General features: G+C 33.9%; 1 protein-coding gene across 1 annotated transcript; it reads left to right on the top strand.

Annotated features, from left to right (window-relative positions):
• The first annotated feature begins 12,207 nt into the window (after nt 1–12,207).
• On the top strand, nt 12,208–19,550 carry LOC110607653. The gene is made up of 2 exons (XM_043951765.1): nt 12,208–12,536; nt 18,540–19,550. Exons 1-2 carry the CDS (start codon nt 12,320–12,322, stop codon nt 19,028–19,030), a joined length of 708 nt encoding a protein of 235 aa, XP_043807700.1. The 5' UTR covers nt 12,208–12,319; the 3' UTR covers nt 19,031–19,550.
• Nucleotides 19,551–20,710: the final 1,160 nt, after the last annotated feature.

The raw sequence follows: 20,710 nt of genomic DNA, 5'->3' as shown, positions 1-20,710 counted from the left end.
TTTACAGATCATAAGAGCCTGCAGTACATCCTGAGTCAAAGAGATTTGAACTTGAGACAGAGGAGATGGGTGGAGCTGCTGAGTGACTATGATTGCAAGATTCAGTATCATCCGGGTAAGGCGAATGTCGTGGCAGACGCCTTAAGCCGGAAGTCACTAGGCAGTCTATCCCACATCACGGCAGAGAGGAGACCAGTGGTGAAGGAGTTTTACAAGCTCATTGATGAAGGTCTAAAGTTGGAGTTGTCTGGTACAGGTGCCTTGGTTGCTCAGATGAAAGTGACACCCGTGTTTTTGGAGCAGGTGGCTCAGAAATAGCATGAGGACCCAGAGTTAGTGAAGATTGCCAGGACTGTTCAGTCAGGCAAGGACAGTGAGTTCAGATTCGACAATAAGGGGATCCTCCGCTATGGGAGTCGTTTGTGTGTACCAGATGACATAGGGCTAAAAGAAGACATTATGAGAGAGGCTCATAATGCAAGATACAGCATTCAGCCCGGGGCCACCAAGATGTATCAGGATCTGAAAAAGGTTTATTGGTGGCCAGCTATGAAGAGAGAAGTGGCACAGTTTGTGTCAGCCTGCGAATTGTGTCAGAGAGTGAAGCTGGAACATCAGAAGCCGGCTGGAATGCTTAACCCGCTACCTATTCCAGAGTGGAAATGGGAGAATATAGCTATGGACTTCGTAGTGGGGTTACCGGCGACGTCCAACAGATTGGACTCCATATGGGTGATTGTGGACAGACTCACCAAATCTGCTCACTTCATCCCTGTCAGGAGTGGCTATTCTGTGGACAAATTGGCGCATGTGTATGTTGAAGAGATAGTCAGACTGACGGACAGTCAGAGAGGACCATCCAGACCATAGAAGATATGCTAAGAATGTGTGTGCTGGGCTTTGGCGGTTCTTGGAGGCAGCATCTACCTTTGGTGGAGTTTGCCTACAATAACAGCCATCATGCTAGCATCGGGATGGCTCCATATGAAGCTTTATATGGGAGGAAGTGCAGGTCACCTGTTTGCTGGGAGGAAGTTGGAGAAAAGGCCTTGGCAGGGCCTGAGCTAGTAGAGATCACCAGCAGGGTGGTACCCTTAATCAGAGAAAGAATTAAGACTGCTGCAAGCAGACAGAAGAGTTATGCAGACATCCGCAGAAGGCAAGTAGAGTTCCAGGAGGGGGATCTGGTATTGCTCAAGGTGTCTCCAATGAAAGGAGTGGTTCGGTTCGAAAAGAAGGGTAAGCTGGCTCCGCGGTACATCGAACCCTTTGAAGTCCTGCAAAGGATTGGGAATGTATCGTACAAGCTGGATTTACCTGCTTCAATGGAGAGAATCCATCCGGTTTTCCATGTTTCTATGTTGAGAAAGTTCGTGTCAGATCCGGGCAAGGTTCTTAGTGAGCCTGATATGGAAATCCAAGAGGATCTCACCTATGTGGAACAGCCAGTACGGATCCTAGACACCCAGATCAGAAAGCTAAGAAACAAGGAAATCCCGATGGTGAAAGTCCTGTGGAACCACCACAATATGGAAGAATGCACTTGGGAGACACGGGAGTCCATGCTCCAGCAATATCCTCATCTCTTTTAAGGTTAGTCTCTATGTGTTTCATGTTGTATGCCTTGCATGTGCTAGTTGAGGAACATTCGGGGATGAATGTTCTTAAGGGGGGGAGAATGTAATACCCGGCTAGACTTCGGTATCAAAATTCCTACCGTCCGGTGGAATCTCGGATGTCGGAAGCCTCTAGTAGGGTAAACCATGTTTTTATGAAATGTTTTAATGTATTTTATGTTTTAAGCATGAAAGAAAATGAGTTTTTGCATGAAAATAGCATTGGAGGAAAACTCAGGTTCGGCCGCCGAACCTCAAGTTCGGCCGCCGAACCTCAAGTTCGGCCGCCGAACATGCATGCGTTGCGGGTGTGCTTTAGGCCCCCGAAAGCATAAGTGAGGGAAGTCCAGGTTCGGCCGCCGAACCCCAAGTTCGGCCGTCGAACATGGCATGCATGCGGAGGCACATTCGGCCCCCGAACGTGGTCTGGCCAGCCACTATAAAAGGGTCCCTTAGCCGAAAACGGGCGAGCTTTTTCCCCATTTTCGGCCAAGGTGAGCTCTTCGCCGTCCCTCACCAATCTTTGATATTTTTCCTCTAGATCTTTCAAGATTTTCATTTGTTTTAACTTTGTTTTGAAGATTTGAGCTTTTGAGCAAAGTTTTGGAGCTTGGAGGTTCAAGAACCCAATCTCTCCCACCTCCGAGTTTTAGGTCGTCTCTCTCTCGATCTTCAAGAGGTAAGAGCCGATCTTAAGCTCATTGCATGTTTTAAGTAAGTTTTAAGTAGATCTATGGGGGTAGAATGCATGTTTAGGTTATGGTTATGTTTATGGGTATAAATGTATGTTCATGAACAATGTGGATGCTTGATGTGTTGTAGATGGGGTTTATGATGGTTTGAGGCCCCTAGGAACATGTATGCTTGTGTATGTGTGTTGTAGAATAGGTTTAATGCATGTTTGGAAGGTTTGGAGGCGAAATGTGCAAAAGGAGCCAAGTTTCTGCCCTTTGGCAGAAACCAGGTTCGGCAGCCGAAGGACTTTCGGCCGCCGAACATGGCTGGGGAGGCAGCCTTTCGGCTGCCGAAGCTTGCCCCCGAAAGGGAGACTTTCGTCTCTGTCTGGCAGTTTCGGCCGCCGAAAGTGCCGCCGAACATGCATGAGTTTCGTCTCTGTCTGGGAGTTTCGGCCGCCGAAGGTGCCGCCGAACCTGCCTGACTTTCAGCTCTGGAGGGACTTTCGGCCGCCGAACCTGCCTCCGAAAGTGCCCTGTCCAGGCCTCCTTTGCATGTTTTTCTATGGTTGTTTCATGATGTTTTAGGGGGGTTTTTGGGGAGTAGTTTAGAGATATGTTCTAGTATGTTTGGTCCCTCATTTGAGTCCACCTGTGTAGGTTCGGACCCGAGGAACCGAGGACCCCAGCAGTGAGTTCAGCTGCTTCGGTGTTGTCAGAGTCAGCCAGAGGTGAGTGGAACTAACTTAATCTTTTAAATTAAATTTTTTATCATGTTTCATGCATCATGATTATGCAATAGGATGATTGCATTAGTTTCACGAATATGCCGCATTGCATCGATTGTTGTTGATGTGGGTGAATGTTGGATGACCCAATTAGTCCATGACAGGAAGACCAGGACCCCATTCTACGGCCTGGCACAGAGTAAGGAAAGACTCGAAGACCAGGAGGCCAGAGGAGGCCCTGGGATAATGGTAAGTAATGTATGTATGACAGGAAGACCAGGACCCCATGCTACGGCCTGGCACAGAGTTAGCTTGGACTAATTGGTGACATGTTCACCCAACCCTTATGTGAATTGTCTGTGTTATGATGCATCTCATTGGAGCATAGTGTTAATATGTTTTATAGTTCTGCTCACTGGGCTTTTAGCTCACCCCTCTCCCTTTTAGCTCACCCCTCTCCCTTTTACCCCCAGGCTTGCAGGTACAGGATAGAAGAGGAGGTCGGTTAGAGTAAAGCTTGTTTATGTAATAGATAGAATGTGGACATGACAAATCATAGAACGATGTAATGTAAAAGTACAGTATAGTTATGTAATGAGATGATGTTTATGGATGTTAGAGATGTGCTTGACCATAGATTGTTGTATCCCTTTCTATACATGATCTTAGAGATTTTTATGATGTTTTTGTAAACCAACTCGACATATGTTATGTCACCCATTTGGGGGCACTGATGAGATCCCACAGAGGGATCAATGTTTATGAGTTATGTTATATACAGTGCATGCACAGGTTGAGTATGGTTGATGTATATGGAAAGGAAAGTTTTAATTTTTATGTATGTTGTTGATCATGTATGGGATTATACAGGTTTACAGGTTAGATGTTAGGCTTGCTACGGGTCCCGACGGCCTTAAGCCGATCTGGATCCTAGCGCCGGTAGCGGTCCGATTTTCGGGTCGTTACATCTCTTATGTGTTTGGGCAAATCAGTGGGCAAATCACCTATGGCAAAGAAATTAACAATATCAGCATACCATGGTTCCTCTTCTTGGACAGCAAAGAGGTGTTCATCAAGGAAGGTCTCATTGATGGGGCATGTCTCCATCTCGGTCAGAATTCTGCTGAGGTGATCAGCCACAAGATTCTCTTTTCCCTTCTTGTCACGAATCTCCAAGTCAAACTCTTGTAGCAACAATATCCAACGTACTAGCCTTGGTTTGGACTCTTTTTTCTTGATTAAATACCTCAATGCAGCATGGTCTGAGTATATGATCACCTTGGTCCCAAGTAGATAGGACTGAAACTTCTCCAATGCAAAGACAACAGCCAACAACTCTTTTTCCGTGGTTGAATAATTGCATTGTGCAGCATCTAGGGTGCGTGAGGCATAGTGAATGACATGAGGAGAGTTACCTTTACGCTGTCCCAATACCGCTCCTACAGCAAAGTTGCTGGCATCACACATGATCTCAAATGGAAGGGTCCAATCAGGTGGCTGGATGATTGGGGCAGAAATTAGCAGTGATTTGATCAAATCAAAGGCTGTTTTGCAGCTGTCATCAAATTCAAATGGGATATCCTGCTGTAATAACCTGCACAAAGGCTGAGTTATCTTGGAAAAATCCTTGATGAACCTCCTATAAAAACCAGCATGTCCAAGGAATGATCTAATCTCCCTAATGCTGGTTGGATAGGGCAGATTTTTGATGGTGTCAATTTTGGCTTTGTCTACCTCAATCCCTTTTGCTGAAACAATATGGCCCAAGATTAAGCCATGGCTGACCATGAAGTGGCACTTCTCATAATTGAGAACCAAGTTTGTCTCCAAACACCTTTGAAGTATCTTCTCCAAGTTGGCTAGGCATTCATGGAATGAGTTGCCATACACCGTAAAGTCATCCATGAAGACTTCAATGATCTTCTCCACATAGTCAGAAAAAATGCTCATCATGCACCTTTGGAAAGTGGCTGGTGCATTGCAAAGACCGAAGGGCATCCTCCTAAATGCGAAGGTGCCAAATGGGCATGTGAAAGTGGTCTTCTCTTGATCTTCAGGTGCAATGGGAATTTTATAAAATCCCGAATATCCATCTAGGAGGCAGTAATGACTTTTTCCAGCAAGTCTTTCAAGCATTTGATTCATAAATGGCAAGGGAAAGTGGTCCTTCCTTGTGGCTGTGTTGAGCTTCCTGTAGTCCATGCAAACTCTCCACCCATTTTGCACACGAGTGGGTACTAGCTCTCCTTCAGAATTAGGGATAATGGTAATCTCAGTCTTCTTTGGTACCACATGAATGGGACTCACCCATTTACTGTCAGAAATGGGGTAGATGACCCCAATATCTAGGAGTTTCACTATCTCCTTCTTCACAACCTCCATCATTGGTGGATTCAGCCTTCTTTGTGCCTCAAGAACAGGTTTGCACTCATCCTCCATAAGTATCCGATGCATGCATGTTGATGGTGAGATACCCTTTATGTCCTCCAAGGTCCACCCAATTGCCTTCTTGTGCCTCCTCAACACATCTAAGAGCTTTCCCTCTTCTTCTTGGCTGAGCTGGTTGGAAATAATTACTGGAAGTGTATTTCCAGCTCCCAAGTAGGCATATTTGAGGTGGCTAGGCAAGGGTTTCAGATCTGGTGCTTCCTCTGTCTGCTGGTTTTCTGTCTACTTGCTGTCTGATTTGGGCTGTGATTTGAGCAGATTATCTGGTGTTGTAGACAAATCACTGGGCAAATCACCCATATCCAGCAAGTTACAGCAGTCTGCTGTTTTTTCTGCTTCAGTGATGTTGCTGTCCACTTCTCCTTTCCTGCAAAGGCCATCATAAAGTAAATTTTCTTGTTCAAAATCAAAAAATTCTTGACTTAGATCATCAATAACATCAAGGCCATAAATAGGAGAAACATCATTGGAGAATTTCATGGCATCATAAACATTAAATTTGATAACTTCCCCTTCAAACTCTATAGTCAATGTGCCATCATGCACATCAATTTTTGTTCTTGCTGTACTCAAGAATGGTCTTCCAAGTAGGATATCAGAGGTGGTGTTGCTCTTGTCTTCCTCCATGTCAATAACATAAAAATCTGCTGGAAAGACTAATTGGTCCACTTGCACCAACACATCTTCTAGTACTCCTTTAGGGTAGACAACGGATCGGTCAGCTAATTGGATCACAATGCTGGTGCCCTTGAGTGTACCTGCATTCAACAAGTTAAAAATGGAAAGAGGCATGACATTTATTGAAGCTCCAAGGTCACACATGGCCTTCTTTATTCCTACATTGCCTATTTTGCATGAAACCGCGAACATTCCTCTATCCTTGCATTTGGTTGGAAGTTTCCTTTGGATGACAGCTGAAACACACTCCCCCACACTTACCTTTTCACGTTCAGCAAGTTTCCTTCGGTTGGTGCATAGCTCTTTGAGAAACTTGGCATACCTTGGAATTTGCTTCACAGCATCAAGTAGGGGAATGTTGATTTCCACCTTGCGGAGTGTCTCAAGTATCTCTTTTTCTTCTTTCTCCTTTTGGGACCTTGCAAATCTCTTTGGGAAGGGAGGAGGTACCTTGAATTTCTCTGCTGGTTGTTGTTTCTGCCTTTGACTGGATTCTGCCTTCTCTGGTGATTTGGGCAGATCACTGCTGGACAGCTCAGTTTGACCAGCGATCGGGTCAGTTTCTACTAGTGAATTGGGCAAATCACTGCCCTGATCACTTTCTGGCAGAATTTCTTCTATGCCCTGTTTTTGCAATTTTTCAGCCCTATTGTCTTGCAACTCCTTTCCACTCCTCAATGTGATGGCACTAGCATTTTGCCTTGGATTTATCTCAGTTTGGGAGGGTAGCTTCCCTTGAGATTCATATTTGCTCATTGAAGTGGCCATTTGGCTCACTTGTTTCTCAAGATTTTGCACAGTACTTGCTAAATTCTTCACAATCTCTTCAAGAGATTCATTGGAGTTCTGAGGTGCAGCTTGAGCTTGGTTCCTTTGCTGATAGTTTGGGTATTGGTTTTCCCTTGCATAACTGAAATTCGGATGGTCCCTCCAGCCTGGATTATAAGTATTTGCATAGGGATCATACCTTCTTTGCCCATTGAAACCTCCAACAGCATTGACTTGCTGGTCCTCCTCTTGAAGGGAAGGACATAGATCAGTTGGGTGGTTGTTGGCACATATTCCACATGTCTTGGGCTGCTGAATCTGTTGGACTTGTTGGGTTTGACCCACAATAAGGCTACGGACAGCATTGGTGAGTTCAGAAATTTGGGATGCTAAAATGGAAGTACTCACCTCATTTACATTCCTTGATGGCAGCTCTTGGTCTCCAAATTGTTGAGAAGCTGCAGCCATGGAGGAAATTAAGTCCCTCATCTCTCGAGGTGATTTTTTTTCAATTGTTCCTCCACAGGCTGCGTCAATAAATTTTCTCTCTGAGGGTAGCAAACCTCCATAGAACTACTCAATGAGAGATTGGTCAGAAATATCATGCCGAGGGCAGCTTGTGCACAACTTTTTGAACCTCTCCCAGTACTCATACAAGCCTTCAGAGTGCTTTTGCTTTATGCCACTTATTTCTCGACGGATGCCTATGGCTTTTGAGGTTGGAAAGAATTTTCTCAAGAATGCTCTTACCATATCAGCCCATGATGTGATGGATCCGGGTGGCAAGTAGAATAGCCATTCTTTGGCATAGTCTTCAAGGGAAAAAGGGAAGGCTCTAAGCTTGATATCGTCTTCTGGAATGCCTTGGGGTCTCATGGTTGAGCACACAACGTGGAATGCCTTCAAATGCTTGTGAGGATCTTCATTTTCTAGGCCTCTGAATTTAGGAAGGAGATGAATCAGACCTGTCCTTAGCTCGAATGGTGCTGTCAATAGGGGATATTCAATGCATAAGGGTGCTTGATCTCCTGCTGGTTCAGCTAACTCTCTGAGAGTTCTTTCCCGTGGCTGAGGTGCTTGGATGGGCGCGTTTCCAGCTTGTATTTCAGCTTCTACATGTGCAGCAGGTGGTGCTGCCATTGCTGGATTTTCTGCCATAACCAGAAGTTCAGTTTCTGGTGCAAATTCAGTAGTAGTAGGTGCGGTGATGGAAGTTTCTGCTGGTGCAGAAATTTCTTCAGCAGGGGCAGTAGGTGGTCTGTGAGGTGGAGTTGTTGATGAAGATGGTTTTGAGGCTTGGTTCCTCAAATTTGCTTGCTTCCTTAAGCTCTTGGCAGTTTTTTCAATCTCCGGATCGTAAAGAAGAGTGTCTTTACGGCCAGACCTGGTCATAAAGGGAAAATATGTTAGTTTAAATCAAGTCCCCGGCAACGGCGCCAATTTTTGATAGGCGGTTGTCGAAGCCGTCAAAAATAAACCTATTAAACAATCAATAATAAACTTGTAGATAGTGGCAATAGGGTCGAACCACAGGGAATTGACACCAATGATTTTCCTAATAATGACTAGGTCAAGTAAATAACAAGTAATTAAAAGAGGGGGGTTTTGATTTGATGATTAAAATTAAATAGCAAAAGAAAGCAATAACTTAGATGAGAAATTTCAATAAGAGAAAAGCTTCTAGTTGAAGTATGGATCTTATTTCAGATTGTTTAGAATTGATCATTGATTCTTTAACACTCCTATTTATTCCAATAAATTAGTTTTGGATGTGGAAGACGCTTCTCACAATCCAAATTCCTCCTTAGTTCTAGTTTGATTAGGAAACGTTCGCTAATCAAACACTAGTTAACAAGTTGTCAAGGAACGTCCTTGGGGCCTTTGGCATCGAACAACTGTCAACTGCATTAAGACTTAGAGAAACCTAATTCTATCCTTGCCAACCGCGTGGTCAAGTTTAGATTATGCAATTTGATTAAATGTGTATTTGAATAACCTAAGCAATTACGGACCTAAATCATTCAAACAATATTACTTAAGCAATTTAAAAGCAATGGGCCCTTATTGATTCTAAAAGCAAAGTAATAATTATGGAAAGCTCAAATTGCATAAATATTGAAAATAAATAGAAGTTTAACAATGGAGATTTAAATCTCCCAATTCATCACAAAAATCTGAAATTCACCAACTTCAACTAGAAAGGATGGAAATTAGCCACACATGGTGGACTAAATACACAAAAGATGAAAAGAAAAGAAAAGAGAAGAGCTGCAGAGTTTCTGGCGAGAGGAAGAGGAGGCTCAATAGCTGATCAGAAGATTCTCTGCTGGTTTGGAGGCTCTTCTTTTATAGCTGAAGAATTCCATCCATCTAGGGTTTCAAAATCCCTTTTTGATTTGGTGTTTGACTCCTCTTTTGATGTTGAATTTAATTGCAATTGGAATTTCTTGGATGAGAAGCTCTTTCGTGGCTCTTGGTTTTATGTTGGTAGTGATTGGGTTGGAATTGGACTTCTGAAAATTCGGATTTCTGTTTTCTGCCCAATTTCCTGCTCTTCTGTCAGTTTCTGCTGTCAAAGTGATTTGCCTGGTGATTTGAGTGTTTTGGGCAAATCACTGACCCAATCACTTTTCTGTGAGTCAGTCCAGTTTTTTGCTCTCTGTCTTCTGCGAGTGATTTGGCCAGTGTCTTCGAGTGTCTTGGGCAAATCACTTGCCCATATCACTTCTGCCTGTTGCCTCCAGGTTTCTGCTGTCAAAGTGATTTGCCCGGTGATTTGAGTGTTTTGGGCAAATCACTGACCCAATCACTTTTCTGTCAATTTTTTGCACTTTTTCTCCAATTTTTCAAATTCTTCCTTTTCTGTAAAAACAAGATAAAAACCATAAATTAACCAAAAAAATGTGTAAATAAACAATAATAATTATGATAAAAATGTGGCTAAATTGTGCTTGATCAGCCTTACAGAAACCAATGACAAATATAAAACTACAGCTGATAAACATAGGAATTTCAAGTCATTCAATGTTGGTGACTAAGTTATGGTGTATTTACGCAAGAAACGTGATGGAGAATAGAAAAAGTTTGACTCCAAGAAGATTAGTTCATTTCAGATCATTCAGATGATTAATAACAATGCCTATGTTCTTAACCTCTCAAATGAGATAAAATTTTCAAGACGTTTAACGTAGCAGATCTATTTCAGTACTACCCTGCTGATGATAACTCGAGGTCGAGTTCTTTATAAGTGGAAGGGAATGACATGGAGCAACTAGTCTTGGACTTGACGGCAGACTTGGACCGAGCCTTACTTTTGCTGTCGACGTCTGATGGAGACCCACGATAGCTTTTCAGAAAGGAAATTTCAAAAAGCTACAAGCCTATCATAAAGTTTGATATGGAAATTCCACCGATTAGGGGGTCAATTTTGTATTTTAATTATTTTTTTAGATATTTTTATAATTTTGCATATTAGGGTTTTTTCTATTATTGATATTCTTTCCTTGGCTATTTGAAACTCGCTTTTCAATCATTCAAGAATTCTAATAAGCCTCTCTTTTCTGTTATATCGTCTTAGCCAAACGTTATTTGTTAAAATTCTTAACGAAGTCTAATCAGTCCTTTATCACTAAAGCTATAAACAATTCCTTACATTCTCTATACTCGTCAATACTGACTTGAGTGTTGGAGTGACTGCTATGAGTATCCATCACCAGCTCACGTTTTCTTCTTTACAGGTTCTAGCCAATCACAGCCCAGTCCCATTTCGGCCACGTCATCAATCTAATTTCACCGACATCAATTTTAATATATTTTTCAAAATCAATAAATATCCATTAAATATAAAACATTCAAGAGTTTAAACTAACAAAATAACTATTTAGTAGATTTTTTAAAAATTTTGGTGATATTTTTATGTATTTTTTAAAATACATGAGACCTATTAATGAGTTCCCTCATACCATAAAGATAAAATGCTTATGAACTTAGTTGTTTTCAACAACAATAACTAAACAACTTAGATATTACCATTTAAATACGAAACAAAGATAGAGACCCATTTATGAAATTAATTTATATATATATATATGATTTTTCGATCTCAAATCGTGTCCTCTTTTAACTATGCAGGATAAGAAACACGAAAAATAAAAGTAAAAAACTAAGACAAATAAGAAACAACTTAGATAGAGACCCATTTATGAGAATTAAATTTTTTTTATATATATGATTTTTCGATCTCAAATCGTGTCCTTCTCTTTTAACTATCCATGATAAGAAACACGAAAAATAAAAGTAAAAAACTAAGATCCAATGCCACACGCTCAAAAGAAAATATTAAAATTAAGGAAGATTTACAATTTAGTTTCTGAGTATTGTCATTATTAACAAGTCAATCCCTACATTTACAGAAACCTATTAAAACGTCCTTATCTTTTCTCTCCGTCAATAAAATAGTCATTCCGTCTATTTCTGCTGTTAAAAATATAATAAAAGACTAAATTACCCCCCTTCTTTTCCTCCTCCTCCTTCTTCCTCATTGGTTCTTCCTCATTGGTTCTTCCTCATATTCTTCTTCTTTGATTCTTCTTTTTCTTTTTCTTCTTCTTTGATTCTTCTTCAATTTTTCTTTTTATTCTTTTCTTTAATGAGGATGAGGAGATTTTCTTCTTCTTAATCATCATCTTCTTCTTCTCTTTCTTCTTCTCTTTCTTCTTCTTTTTCTTATTCTTCTTTTTTTCTCCTCTTTTCCTTCATCGTCATCTTCTTCTTCTTCTTATTTTTTCTTCTTTTTTAAGGAGGGGAGGAGGAGGAGGAGGAGGGACTATTTCATTGGCGGAAAGAAACGATAAGAAAGTTTTAAAAGATATAAGAAAAGATAAAAACGTTTTAATAGATTTTTGAAAATGTAGGGACTGATTTATTAATAATAGCAATATTCAAGAACTAAATAAAAGGTTTTATTTGAGAGCAAAATTAGATTTTAAAAATTTTCTCTCTCATCCTTTATCTATTTTTAACAGAAAAGATGACATAATAACTATTTTATTGACGGAGAGAAAAGTTAAGGACGTTTTAATAGGTTTTTGAAAATATAGGGACTGACTTGTTAATAATGGCAATAGCCATGGACTAAAATATAAATCTCCCTAAAATTAAATCAAACCGTGGGAATGCCGATGGAATATTTGAATCTTTTGTGTAATAAACAAGTAATATGAAGGGCAGTTTTGGTAACATATCCAGTATTTATATGGTCTTGGGGTAATAAAACTCAATATAAACTCTCACACTCAAAGCAATTTTGGTAACATATCGAGTATTTATATGGTCTTGGGGTAATAAAATTCAACATAAACTCTCACACTCAAAGCCGCTTGATTGCTCTAAAGAAGACTCGCCATTAATGGAAGCCAAAGAATTTATCGAGCTCTTTGATTCCTGCTGGTTTGAGATGGAAATTCTCAAGAATCAATCACGTTTATTGAAATCATCAGATGCTGATGCCAACCCAGTTCACCAAAATCAGGAAGAAGCATCAAAACCAGAGCTTTACAGAGTGCCAACGATTATTTCAAGGTCCATGAGTGATCAGTTGTGGCCCAAAGCAAGCTTCGGCTCTGGTTTATCTCTCTCTCCGGACTCAGTCCTCCCCACGTCAAAGCTCCAAACAATCCTTTCAGACATGGAGATAGAAGAGGGAATACAAACACAAAGACCATATGTACAAGAATCGCATACGAGGAAGACGAGAAGCAGGAGACCAGAGAAGAGAACGTTGAGCAAGAGTCTGTCAGAATTGGAATTTGAAGAGCTGAAAGGGTTTATGGATTTGGGATTTGTGTTTTCTGAGGAAGACAAGGATTCAAGCTTAGTTTCAATAATTCCAGGGTTGCAAAGACTTGGAAAAAAAGATAGCGAAGAAGAGAGTGGCGGTGTTGATGAAGCCGCAGTTTCAAGGCCATATCTTTCAGAAGCATGGCATGGTTTGGAGAGGAGAAAGAAAGAGGATGCACTGATGAATTGGAGATTGCCTGCTTTGAGGAATGAGATGGACATGAAAGATAATCTTAGATGGTGGGCTCATACTGTTGCATCTACTCTTAGATAACATAAGTTTTCAGATTCTGATCTTCCTCTTCTTGTTATTTCCGTTTCAGTTGTTTTCGGGTTAATTCATGGCTGATATGGGATGTAATTGACCTGTTTCTACAGAAATATTTTGAGCATTAGTTTGAAGAGTTTAATACGAAAAGAAAAGCAGAAGATTATTCATTTAGATTTGGTGTATGAAACAAATCAATTGATGGAAGTGGTGGTTTGGTTTGGTTTGATGATGAGATATTCTTTTTTTGATTTATTCTAATTGCACTTTTGCAGGAAGATATTACACTTGTTCAACTGTCTTGGATGGTTTGGTTTCAGTGATTTTTTTTTTTTTTTTTTTTTACAATGCTTTATAGAATTTTACAAGGCTACAACCACCAGGCATGGGTTGAGTTTTAGCTATCTGAACTGGACAGCTTTGGCTGGTTTTAATGATTCAAGAACCACATGAATCATACATTATCTTTATTCTTCCATCACAGTGACTTTTTGATTAAAAAAAAAATTATTATTCAATTCATTCAACGATTACCCATAAATGGTAGGGATAATATAGATGCCTCTGTTTGAAAAAAAAATATTTAGAAAATATTCTTTTAAAGATATTTTTTGAAAGTTATTTTTTAATAAAATATTTTACTTTCTATTATTTAATTATAATTTAAAAATAAAATATATTAACAAACTTATACATAAATTTTAATAAAGTTTTCAAATCATGGAAAATAACTTATTTTTTTAAAAATATATTATTTTTTAAAAATAATATTTTATATTAAAAAATATTTTTTATTAACTAAATTTATAATTATCTTAAATATAAAATAATTAAAAAATATTAACTAATTTTTTTTTTCTTTCTATTAGTGCTGTGGCCAGTGGACAATGGTTGCGGGATGAGATCATGAATAACATTTTATAGGAAAAATATTACTATATACACAATAATTTTCTTATAATAATTGATTATGATAAGTCTGTACAAGTCACACTAGATTAATAATCAATATCTAATTATTGTAGATATAATGATGACATTAAATAATTTTTTATTTTTCACTTGTCTTAAAATTTTATTAAGAGAAAATTAAAATTTAGATTTTATAATTTAGTAAAATTAATTATTTAGAGTGCATTAATTTTTTATGTGATTTTTTATTTTTTATTTAATAAAAAATAAAAAATTTATTCTGTGAAAGTTTTGTGTTTCTATTTTTATTATTTTTTGAAAATTATTTTTTAAAATCAAAAAATTAAAAATTATAACTATTGATTTTCTTGTTACATTCTATCAAACTTTTATTTTTCTTTGCAATTTTTATCATATTATTATTAATAGTTTAAAATTTTCATTTTTTTAATTAAATTTATTTTTTTAAAAATACACATTCATTCAATCATTTATAAAATATAATTTTACTTTATTATTATAAAAAAATTTACTATTTAATCTGTATAGCATAGTGAAATTTATTAATTAATTTTTTTAATTTTAAAAAATATATTAAAATGTATTTAGAATTTTAAATAATTTATTAATTAGTAATTTTTATTAAATTTTTTATTTTTTAGTCTTTTTATTATGAAAAAATTTATTATTTGGTCTGTCAATTTTATAAATATGTCTATCAGTTATGGATGTCGAAATCATAAAAAATAATTTATTCAAATCCAATAAATATAAATTGTGTATAGAGTAAATATGATCAAATTTATAAAAAAATTAATACTAAAAATCTCCGATAAATAACTAAAAAGTAAAAAGTAGGTTTAATCAAAATTCAATTAAAATAAAAATCAAAGACAATTAAAAATACAATAAAAGACTGAAGAGAAAATCAATATAAATAAATTTTAATTGAAAAATAGAATCCATTTCAGTTATAAGAATTGATCATTAAAGTAAAAATATTTTTATTCATTCTAATAAATTAGTTGTAGTTATAGAAAATACTACTCATAACCAATCTCTACTGAGGTGTAAATTAATTGAAAAATGTTCACTAATTAACCCTAGTCAACAATCAACCTGAAAATATATTCGGATTTAATTTATCAACCACCTTAAGAGTTAGAGAGACCCGATTCTAACTAACAAGTTAAACTGTAGTGAGTTTAAACTAGATTATGCAATTTCTTAGTGAATTATACTAATTGTTACTTATTATTGAATAATTTAAATAATTACGTATTTCAAGTATCCAAACTAATAATATATTATCTTGAAAATATGAACAACGGTCCTATTGATAATAAGAACTGAAATTGTATAAATATTAAAAAAATAAAGATAAATAATAATATTTAAATCTCACAATTTATAAAGAATCATTGATTAGAACTAAAGAAATTAGCCACATATGACCGAAAAAAGTATAAAAAGAAAAAAAAAATCAGCAAAAGAGAGAATGTGGGATGTTGCTGTCGAAAAGATGTTTAAATAGAAAAACTCTAGAGAAATTCTTTTGAAATTTTTCTTAAAATAGTTTAATTTAAATAATTTTAGTGAAATAAATCTTTTGATTTATTTTTTAGGAAGGGCAAAGGTTTTCTGATTTTTTGAGAGAAATCTCGCGAAATATGGACTGATTTAAATGCTTGAAATGAGAGAATTCCGATTTTTTCACATTATATATGCTTCTGCTGCTGTTAAAAGGTTTACCCAGATATTTGTGCAAGTCTTTCATCACATAACTTTTTTTTCTCTTTGATTTTGGCTCATCTTTACTATTTTTTTCATTTTTGTATAAAATTCATAAAATTATCAAAATAAATAGTATTCCTATCTCATTTGATCAAATATTTAATTAAAATATGTGTTGAATATATGCATCATCAACGGATTATTCTCAGTGAATTTTAAACATTTTTGCAGGAAAAATGTTTAGCCACTAAGTATGAAAAATTATTAATTGGTTCATAAATATCTACTAATTATTCTCTTCATATTAAAAATATTTTAAATAATTTTGTAATATTTAATAGTTAAAATTGATGGAGAGATTAATGTTTTTTTAAAAAAATTTCAAGATGTTTTAATATATTTTTTAAAAGATTAATGAGTTTTCTATATTATAAGTACTAAATAATAATTTTTTATTTACACCAATGGAGGGGCTAATTAATAAATTTTTTAAAAATTTAAAAATATATTAATATATTTTTTAAAATCGAGAAATTAACTAATGAGTTTTTCTATATCATAAGAACTAAATAATAATTTTTCTTATTATAATATTATATACTTTGTAAAAGTAATATATTATTTATTTTTACGTGTAACTATTTATAAAAATATTTATATTCTTATTTTATTATTAAATATCATGTTTCAAAAATATATTTTACTACTTATTTTTATATAAAAATTTATAAATTTATTTTTATATAAATAGTTTTAAAAAATAATTTTTAAGAAATAAATAATAAAAATTAAAAAAATTATTTTTAATTTTAAAAAAATAAAAATAAAAATCCTACAATATTACCGATACACCCTTAGTTTCTCTATTTTTAAATTGACAAATTAAAAAAAAATTAGCTTATAATTTAGTTCTTTTATAAATAGAGGCATATAATTTAATTTGAAATACAAAAAGATCCATCAGCTATATATGCGATTAGCAAAATAAAACTTCTCGCTCTTAAACAGTTAATAAATGCTGATATGATATTTAAAATTTAATTATAAATTTTCTTATTAGAATAAAAAAATATTTTTAAATTCATGATATGAAATAAAATTTTTCGATAATTATATTGTTGAAGATATAGTAAATATAAAAATATTTAGTCGTATTCTTAAAACTATAAATTAACGATAAAAATAAATATAAATTAATAAATATTTTTTAATTATTAAAATAAAAATATGAAAATATTTTACTACAATTTTAAAATTATTAATTAAGATAAATTATATAGTCACGTCAATAATTATCTCTTGAATGTGTTAATTTAAATATTTTACTACAATTCTAAAACTTTTAAATACGTTTAAAATATTAAATAGTTTTTTACGCATCTAAAATTTACTACAAATTATTAAATATTAACTTTAATTTAAAATTAATTATGAAGAATTTAAATCAGTAAAATAATTTTTTAAAAAATTGCTTTTATTTTTGTAGATAATTTAAATTAACACATATATCCTTTGTTTTTAAAATTTAATATTTTAATTCAATATGTTTTTTATTTCATTACATTCAAGTGGCTCCATGAAAATAATATATTTTTTTAGTTTGATAAAATTAAAATATAGAGAATTAAATTATTTATTTATAAAAATTTTAAAATATAAGTGTTAATTTTGATATAATTTTAAAAAATTATATATTAAAAATATTTTGATAATTTTAAAGATAATTAATAGAAAATTAGATGAAAAAATATCTAATTTAATGGAGTTGAAAAATAAGGACTAAATTATTGAATTTTAAAAGATAATTATATATATATATATATATATATATATATATATATATATATATATATATATATTAATTTTGATTATATAAATGCATTACTTATTTAGTACATTTAAGTTTAAAATTTTGCCTTTTCAGTATGCCGAGCAATTAATCTTAGATTTTACGGTAGATTTATATCAAACCTAATTTTTTATACTAATATTTAATAAAAATTTATGATAACTTTTTAAATAAAAAATTTCAAGATGTGCAATTTTTTAACGTGTGACGATGATTATTTTATAATTTTTCATATTAAAATTTTTTATTATTTTTTTAAAATATTTTTTAATCATTTAAAAATTTTCATAAAAATTTTTAGTTTTGAATCTCTCATTTTTATTATTTTATTTTAACTAAATTTTATTAATTAAAATTTCTAACGGAGTCTAATCAATCGTATATAAGCTTTCCTACTAATAACGCTAAAAACTTATAAAAATTTTATTCAGTTATTTTTTAACATTTTATATTTAAGATATAATAAGTAAAAGAATTTATTTTTAAAATTTTAATCTAATTATTTTGTTTAAAAAATTGTAATTTTATGAGAATTAAGTTTTTTTTTTCATATGATTTTTTTAACTATCAGGGAGCGGATAAGAAACACGGAAAATAAAAGTAAAAAACTGAGACCAAATGCAACACGCTCAAAATATAATATTAAAATTAAATCAAAACGTGCAAATGCCAATGGAATATTTGAATCTTTTGCGTAATAAACAAGTAATCTGAAGGGCAATTTTGGAAGCATATCGAGTATTTATATGGTCTTCCGGTGATAAAATTCAACATAAACTCTCACACTCAAAGTTGCTCGATTGCTCTAAAGAAGACTCGCCCCATTAATGGAAGCCAAAGAATTTATCGACCTCTTTAATTTCTGCTGGTTTGATATGGAAATTCTCAAGAAACAATCACGTTTATTGAAGTCATCAGATGTTGATGCCAACCCAGTTCACCAAAATCAGGAAGAAGCATCAAAACCAGAGCTTTACAGAGTGCCAACGATCATTTCAAGGTCCATGAGTGATCAGTTTGGCTCTGGTTTATCTCTCTCTCCGGACTCAGTCCTCCCCACGCCAAAGCTCCAAACAATCCTTTCAGACAAGGTGATAGAAGAAGGGGGAATACAAACACAGAGACCATTTGTACAAGAATCGCATACGAGGAAGACGAGAAGCAGGAGAAGAGAGAAGAGAACGTTGAGCAAGAGTTTGTCAGAATTGGAATTTGAAGAGCTAAAAGGGTTTATGGATTTGGGTTTTATGTTTTCTGAGGAAGACAAGGATTCGAGTTTAGTTTCGATAGTTCCAGGGTTGCAACGACTTGGAAAAAAAGATGGCGAAGAAGAGAGTGGCGGTGTTGATGAAGCTAAAGTTTCAAGGCCATATCTTTCAGAAGCATGGCATGGTTTGGAGAGGAGAAAGAAAGAGGATGCGCTGATGAATTGGAGATTGCCTGCTTTGAGTAATGAGATAGACATGAAAGATAATCTTAAATCGTGGGCTCATACTGTTGCATCTACTGTTAGATAACATAAGATTTCAGATTCAAAGATTTACAGTTCTGATCTCTTCTGCAAGCCTACCACTTTTCTCATTTCACTTGTTTTCGGATTAATTCATGGCTGATATGGGATGTAATTGACCTGTTTCTCCAGAAATATTTTGAGCAGTAGTTTGAAGAGTTCAATACGAAAAGAAAAGCAGAAAGTTAATCATTTAGATTTTGTCTACGAAACAATTGATGGAAGTGGTGGTTTGGTTTGATGATGAGATTTTTTTTTTCTTTTTTTCTTTTGCTTTATTCTAATTGTAGTTTTGCAGGTAGATTTTACGCTTGTTCAACTGTTTGGATGGTTTGGTTTCAGTTTTTAGACCCTGATGGTTTGGTTCTTGGTTCTTCCACCCTCCCTTGCAAAGGCCAATGGACAGTGGTGGAGGGATGGGGCCAAAGGGATCCCCCTTCCCGACCCGTTTCAGACTTCATCAAAGGAAAATTACTACTGAAATGGATCAACAATCGATATATATTATAGCTTTCTTAATAAAGAGATTAAATTCTAATTAAAATAAAATATTATTCATATTAGAAAATTGTTGTTATTTACATACGATTTTTTATTTTATCTCATATATACGGTTTCATATCATATGCCAGATATAATTTTATCATCTTATACTCTTTATAATATATAAGGAGTTCGTGACTTTCGTATACAGGTACACTACTCTCTCAAACAGTCGATTTCATAGTTTATTTAATACACTAACTGATTCAAGAATAAAAGAGATTATCAAGTCAATTCACCAGTATTTTCTCTTATTTCGCAGGTTTATATTCTAAAAAATATAATATAAACAATATTATTAGCGTCATTTATAGAAATTAATAAAAGAACCATATTTCTATATACTTTTTTCATTATTCAAAAGAGTTTGTGATCAAATTAAATTAAACTCTTTCTCCATCACTTAAATAGAATATTTATATATAGAATTATATATGAATGTATATATTTTAATTAAATTTTGTACATTAATTAAATGATTTTTTTAAAATGGTAATTAAATGATTATTGAATATCATTATTATATAATATCAAATGTATACTACATATACTTTATATACTTAAAAGTTTTATTATTAGAAGTTCAATTAACAAATATTAATATTTAAAATTATAAATAATAAAAAAAAATTTAAAATATTTTAAATTTCTAATATATAATATTTTTTTAGTTAATTAATAAAAAAATTGAAAACAAAGTAAATTTTAAAATATTTTAAATTTTAATATATAATATTTTTTTAGTTAATTAATAAGAAAATGTAAAAAAAAATCGAAAACAAAGTTAGTTTGCTAAGATCAAACCCAAGATTAAAAAGAAACTTATTAAGTGTTGCACCATTACATCACTTGTCCAACAATAATTAAAACATCACGTCTTTAATTATATAGCACATAGAGCGCGCGAAGTGTTGCTCTATCAATATCAATCCCATATAAACAGTTAGAACGAATGCGGATGATTTTGACTTTTCTATAAAAATATAATTTTATATTTTTTTAATTTAATTTAAAAGATTTTAATTAAATAAAAAAATAATTTAAAAATTTTTTAATGACTTTATAATTTAAATTTTATTTTTAATTTAAATTTTTTTATAATTTAAATGAGTTTAAATTATATTGAATTTATTTATAATATAAT

The sequence above is a fragment of the Manihot esculenta genome, chromosome 16 (genome assembly GCF_001659605.2).
Source record: "Manihot esculenta cultivar AM560-2 chromosome 16, M.esculenta_v8, whole genome shotgun sequence".
NCBI lineage: Eukaryota > Viridiplantae > Streptophyta > Magnoliopsida > Malpighiales > Euphorbiaceae > Manihot > Manihot esculenta.
This window is presented reverse-complemented; position numbering and strand designations above follow the sequence as displayed.

Excerpts from the sequence above, each read along its gene's own strand:
- LOC110607653 (XM_043951765.1), top strand. The coding sequence starts at position 12,320 with ATGGAAGCCAAAGAATTTATCGAGCTCTTTGATTCCTGCTGGTTTGAG. Across the intron at positions 12,537-18,539 it reads CAAAGCAAGCTTCGGCTCTG|GTTTATCTCTCTCTCCGGAC; the intron begins GTTTATCTCTCT and ends AGTTTGGCTCTG.